Here is a 6,214-nt window from a genome sequence, read left to right as displayed (position 1 = left end):
TCTCGGGCAGTTTGGGATTAGCAGCCATCAGGGAGTTTAGAAACTGGCCCCAAGCAAAGGAAATAAGACAACCGGTAAGAGAGGCAGAGAGAAGTGGTTTGCTTTAGGAAGTGAAAGCCTTTAAGTCTGTGGGTTTTTTCACAGACATCCCCCAAGGTTTTGTCATATTAATCTCTTAATGGGTTTATGGTAATTGTATAGATGGCAACATTGAGCCGCCAATCCTTCTGCTGGGGAGTGCTCTTCTGCAGGGGTAAAGCTCTAACCAAGAAGATCAGATTCAAATCCCCGGCTCAGGCACAGCCCTGACCGGAGTTGGACCAGATACTGCTCACGGCTGCAGAGCTGCAAAGTCCCGGAGAAGAGCGCTGGATGCACAGAAAGGGCCATTAGGACATCGCAGCAATGTTTTCAACAGCCCAGTACTACAATAGCGGCAGCAACAGTGCTGGGGAGAAGCAGTTGCTGGAAAGGAAAAAGAAAAGACTTTGTGCTAACACTGGGCTGTACGGACGACTCGGGCAACTCAGGCTGCATTTCCAGCTCTGCCACTAAGTGCTTGCATGACCATGGGCAACTCATCGAGGACAGATTTTTCTCCCTTTAAGGTACTCTGACATGCAAAAGAGCCCACAAACCAAGTTTCCAATGCTCCCTCATCTTGCAACAACTTCCAGCTCCAGACTGCTGGCACAGCAGCAACCGCCCCATGTCCAGCCTGCGGCCCCAGCCCCACCCGCCCCATGTCGCGACAGGGAGCACAGACACAGACCATCCTGGTGGCACTGGCACTGCCACTTCCCCTCTGTGGATGTGCATGGGCAAAGAGGGGTGTAAGGCAGCACGCAAAAGCGAGGATACATGCTCCCCTCCAGACCACAGCCTCTTACCTGCTTCTTCTTCAGCTTGGAGATTTGCTGCTCCACCATGGTGATCTCGCGGTCCACGCGGTCCATGTTCTGAATGAGCTCCTCTTTCGACAGCCGGGCCGGCAGCAGGTCCAGCTCGGCGTCGGGGTGAGCTGGGCTTACAGGTGACACGGGCTCCAGTTTGCCAGGCAGGCCACGATCCTAGGGAGCACAAAACAACCAGGTCAGCTCCTTCCCAGGAGACTTTGGATCCTCCTCTCATCCTCCCACGCCAGCTGCCACAGCAACCTGGCCCATTCCCAGCCCTCTGAGACGCACACATCCCTCAAAAAACCTGCTAGACTAAGCAGTACCAGCTGCCAGATCACATCACCGCAGAGCTCCACAACCTCCAGCTTCTCCAGAGAGCACCAGGTTAGTCTCCTGTGGACATGACAGCAGCTCTTCCTGCTGCCAAAACCTCGAAGGCTCCCACCACCTTCAATGCTACCCGCATTCCTACAGGATCAATAAATGCATCCATATTCAGGAGCTTCTGGAAGCGCTGTCACTCCACATCTCAGCAGCCAGCTCACCTTCTCCACAGAAATGAGGTAGCCACAGACGTGTCCTCCTCTGACACAGCCATGGCCATGCTAGAGAGAAGAGCGCCATTAACCATGCCAAACAAGAAGGGGCTATGAGGGCAGCCCCCAGGAGAAGAGAGGACCCCCACCTCCTTCATGGAGGTCCTCCTCCATCTCTTGTTAAATTCTGGGGGGAGCTCTGACCGTCAGATGTCAAACGCATCCATCCAAAAACGAAGAGAATGGGGAAAGGCGAGGTCAGCTGAGATAAAAATAGACCGAACTGATAAAAAGCAGCTTTTTAGCTTCCAGGTAAAGAAGCTCTCAGCTCAACAAGACCCTTCAAATCAGAAACCGGACGGATCAGCATAACCTCCGTGGCCATCACAGGGAGCAGCTCTAATAACCATGAGCTAGAAGCAGAGGAAAAACACATCAAAACACTCAGCTCCTCCTTCAGCAATGCAGCGACTTTGCTGAGCCCAACGAGCTGGTATCCCGGGAACATCCCGGAGCCACGACGCCTCACCTGCACACCACCCTTCACCTCTCCTGCTCCAAACGAAGGAGCCCATCTCCTGCGAACACAAGTTGCATGCTTGGATGAGGTCAACCCCCACTGATGAACACACCTGGGATGAAGTAGCTGTTTAATAGCCATCAGCCACGCAGATGGGGATCACAGCACACCAACAGCCTAACCTGACCCAGGATGCTCCTCTCTGGCAGCTACCCAACACCTTAATTAAAAGTTTATCTATTCATTTGCTTAGTGAGTGGATGGATTTCTTTTCCTGGAGGGAGCACGAAGAGGAGCTGAGGCTTGGTTTGTAACTGTAAACTGCTGCCAGGCTGGGCAGCCAGCACGCTGCAGCTGCTGGGGGGGGGAGGGAATGGGGGCGGCGAACAAGCCAGGAAGTTAACACAACTTTGCTACCTTCATTACAGCAGCCCTGCACCCGCGGACAAAGCCGACATTGTTCTGGTGCTGAGCGCCCTCCGCTCCGTGCTGATTCATGGCCACCGGCGAGCAGCCAGGGCTACCCACTGACCCTCTTCCCGGGCTGGTCCTCCTGCGGGGGCAAGGGTGACACGATGGAGCTCAGTGGCACTCAGATGCCTTGGACCTCCCTGTGCTCCTCCGGCTAGCAAGGCACATGGATGATGGCCCTGGGTTGTTCACTGGCCGTGTTGCAGCTCACACCAAACGTGGTGAGCTTGCAGATGCCACCTTTGCACTGCTCAGCATCTCAAAAGCATCTGCTTAGGGGGAAGCAGAACCATGCAGGGTGGCCTCCACCCTGCTGCTGGTGGAGATGAAGCACGGTGAGGTCCCTCCTGGGGAGGCTGCCCCCACAGCCCGGCACAGCCGCAGGGGACCTGGCTTCAAAGGCAGTCCCTGCCTGGTGGGGCTGTGCTGAGATGAGCTCTGCCCCATTCCCCTCCGTAAGGGATGGGCAACATGTCCACAGCAAAGCTGGAACAAGGGGGGGCAAAAGAGGACGTTTCCAAGCAAAGTGGCCATGTCCCAGGACACCAGCATCCTTCACTGGCGCCTTCTTCCTCCTCTCCCCTGCTAAACCCTGTTCTAGCTGAAGGAGACATCAAGCCAGCCAGGGAGGAATCGCTGCTGGGTGCAGGCTGGAGGCATCAACGCCCTTCACACTGCTGCCATCAAGGGACAGAAAGGAAAGGAGCAATCTGAAACCCTTTCCTCGCTGTCCCGCGTGGGGCTCATCCAGCCCTAAGAGCATGGAGGCACCGGAAAGCCAAGCTGGTTGTTTCCAGCATCCGTTCAGAAGAGAAACTAGAAGAACATCAAAGGTTTCTGGAGAATCCCAAAGAGCAGCTCCTGTCTTGGTTTACTTCCCCAGCATTAAGACACCAAAATTGGTCAGTCTGCTGCAGTGGGAAGGCTTTGTGTTCTCAACAACTGGGGTGGGGTTTTTTTTTTGTTTTTTGTTTTTTGGTGGTTTTGGTTTTTTTTTTCAAGCCAAGAGGAGCAGGACAACCACAAGAAGCAAAAGATGTATTAGGTGTTCATAAAATCTCATTCAGATTAAGGCATGGGAATGGGAAGTGGCAGTGGCTTGTAGGTGGGCAGGTTTTTCTAAAGGAAAGCAAGATACCTGCCAAAAATGCAGGAGAGAAAGGCTTCTCTCTGTGCACGTGAAACAAGAGACGCTATCTCACATCCGCCAACAGGCAAGACAAGGCATCTTTAAACTCCCACTTGGCACAAAACCCTTTGGAAACCTGGTTTCTGATACATTTTTATCTTTTAACCTTACAGAATCTGAAGTAAAATAGCAGCAAAGCTGAGTAAGGGGAATAGCTACAAGTCACAGCGCAAAAGCCATCATCGTCTGGTATTAGGAGATGATTATAGGAAAACAGAGAGGCAATGTCCCTGGACCTCAAATAACCGGTCACTGTCATTTCACAAGCACCTCTCATAAATAAAGGAAATGACAAGCAGCAAGAGGAAGGAAAAACCAAAACTGACGGCAAAAAAAAATCTTGCCCATGCAATGGTGAAGTCCAAAAAGCAGAGCTCCCGGAATTACACAAGGCACAAAGAGGCCCTTCTTCTAAATCACAAAAATGGGTTGAAAAGAGGTTTGCAAAGACCAGAGCCCAGCCAGAGCCTGGGTGGACTCTAATAGATAGAAATATTTTAACTAGTGCTCTGTTTCCTAGCACTCTCAAGAAGCCGCTCAAAACATATTCCTCTGCTTCGGATAGTATCATACCCAGGCTCTGAACAAGTGCAGTGTGAAACATGAAATTCTTCTCATTAACGTGAAGTCACAGACTTTGAAACCAGCATGAGCCGGGAGAGCTGGAATAAATCTGCTGGAGGGAAGAAAACAATTACTGCATTACTCAAGTTGATATTTTCTCAGTAATTATACTGTTTCCATGTGATTTGTTTTTATACACGGCTAACAGCTACTGTAGTTCCTGTTTATCCCTGGCCTTATTATTATGTGATTTGTATGATAACAAGGGTGGGCGAGCGGGGGACAGAGGCTGCGTAAAGCTTCCCGCAGCAAGAGGGGATGCTGGCACTGAAGAAAACAATTATCACCGAGGAGTCTATCAAAGAGCAAGGCCAGGCTTTGGGGGTGGGTTTCTTCTACACGCTTTCTTTCCTAACATAGATAACATTAACACAGCAAGCCTGCTACACGCTACTAGGCTGTGGCTTAAAAGACATGGGAGGAAGAGGGGAAAGGAAAAGGATAAGCCAACTGCCCGTCGATGCCTTGAAGAGCAAGTAAACCTCCGGGTAAATTTGACGTCCCTGCCTTCAGGCACGCTGGCATCCATGTCCACAAGAGAAAAGACAGTGGGAACCCCAACCCTGGTCCCAGGACATGCTGGAACCTGCACCAGACCATCGCCTCCTCCTTATTTTGCGTTACCAAACCACCTCGCAATGCTCTCAGGGAGCTCGCGGGAGCTGGTGGGATGGAGAAGGGCGTCTGTGCCACATGGCAGCCCAGCCTCTGTGAAGGGTAATTTTTCTCAGCTCCTTCCCACCCTCAGGAGCCAGCAGAGCAGTAGCTCTACTCCATCCGCACCTAACTCTCGCTGCAAAATGCATTTTGACCTTTCTGATCCTCTGACCGCACCGGCTGCCTCTTCAAGACGACACTGCTGAGGCTTCAAAGCCTCCACACCCCCAGTCAGTGCCTGCGCGGCACGAGCACGTACCAAGCGAACAGAGCCGCTTGCTTGGGACGACCCTCAGGATCTCTAGCACGGCACCACGGTGTTTGCCCTATATATCATCTTCGGTAAGTCCTGGTCTCTCTCTGCCTTTCTAAACCAGATCATTAGTGATGTTCCCCCAAGCCCAGGACAGAGATTCGGGGATGCCGACGTCACCTCTTCCACAGCCTGTTCACTTTCTAACTATCAGCCGGCAGCAGCATTTGCTGCTGCAGCACCGGGAGGGATTAAGAGGTGGTATCTCCAATTCCTGCCCACTCGCACATCTTATGTCCTTGCGGGCTGGAGAAGATTGCCAAAGCAGGCAGGATGGGTCAGGGCTGCTCAAATTAATCCCCCCTTTTAAAAAAAAAAACCATGAACAAAGGGTGGGCTTGTGATAAGGCAGACACATGCGGGGTGGCCTGCCTGCGAGGATGCCTCCATCACCCCAGCCCCTCACGGCAGTGCAGAGCCAGTGCACACCGCTGAACTCCACCGACTAATAACACTCCCAAAACGCCGTCCGCGTGAGGCTGCGCTACACGGCAGAGACAGCAGCTCGGCCTCCCCGTCCAGGAACCGGTGGCTGAGCAGCATCGCACACCCCAGCGGACGCAGAGCCCCGGGGCTTTCCCACACACCCCGGGACAAAAACCAAGCAGGAGAGCCAACACCTCACACCTCCATCCATCAAGTTTTAAGGCAAAAACAGGCATATAAAAGTCTTAATTGGGCCAAATAAAGACCAAAGGAATTTTTTTTTTTTTAATTGGAAAAGTGTCCAACACATTCCAGCGTATCAGCAGCCCCAAGATGACGGCACTGACGGGGGGGGAAGTCAAAGGGGCTGAAAACTAACGTCTCGTTTCCCCAGGGAGACGCACAAGTACGAAGTCAGAGAGCCTGAGCAGTGAAAAGTACATCGAGTTATTGCAATTCTTTTGTTCGTGACCATCTGCTGTGCTAATGGCTCTTTCAGCAGCCCAACCCTTCAAATAGGGTTTTAATTCTTAAACACTGCTGGCTCTTGGCTGGGCTGCATCCCCGCAGCCTCCCGAA

The 6,214-nt window shown here is 52.3% G+C and overlaps 1 protein-coding gene across 1 annotated transcript in view; it reads right to left on the bottom strand.

The window, feature by feature from the left end:
- LOC104080033 (nuclear receptor corepressor 2-like) overlaps positions 1-6,214 on the bottom strand; it is a gene marked incomplete at its 3' end in the record, with an annotated part of 54,095 nt that overhangs the window by 5,628 nt on the left and 42,253 nt on the right. The window contains exon 4 of the mRNA XM_009582289.1: positions 891-1,070. Within this exon, the coding sequence (XP_009580584.1) occupies positions 891-1,070 (180 nt within the window). The remainder of the gene's footprint in view (positions 1-890; positions 1,071-6,214) is intronic.

The sequence above is a fragment of the Fulmarus glacialis genome, unplaced genomic scaffold (assembly GCF_000690835.1).
Source record: "Fulmarus glacialis isolate BGI_N327 unplaced genomic scaffold, ASM69083v1 scaffold7960, whole genome shotgun sequence".
Lineage (NCBI taxonomy): Eukaryota > Metazoa > Chordata > Aves > Procellariiformes > Procellariidae > Fulmarus > Fulmarus glacialis.
The sequence above is the reverse complement of the archived record's forward strand: the minus strand, read 5'-3'. Positions and strand labels throughout refer to the sequence as shown.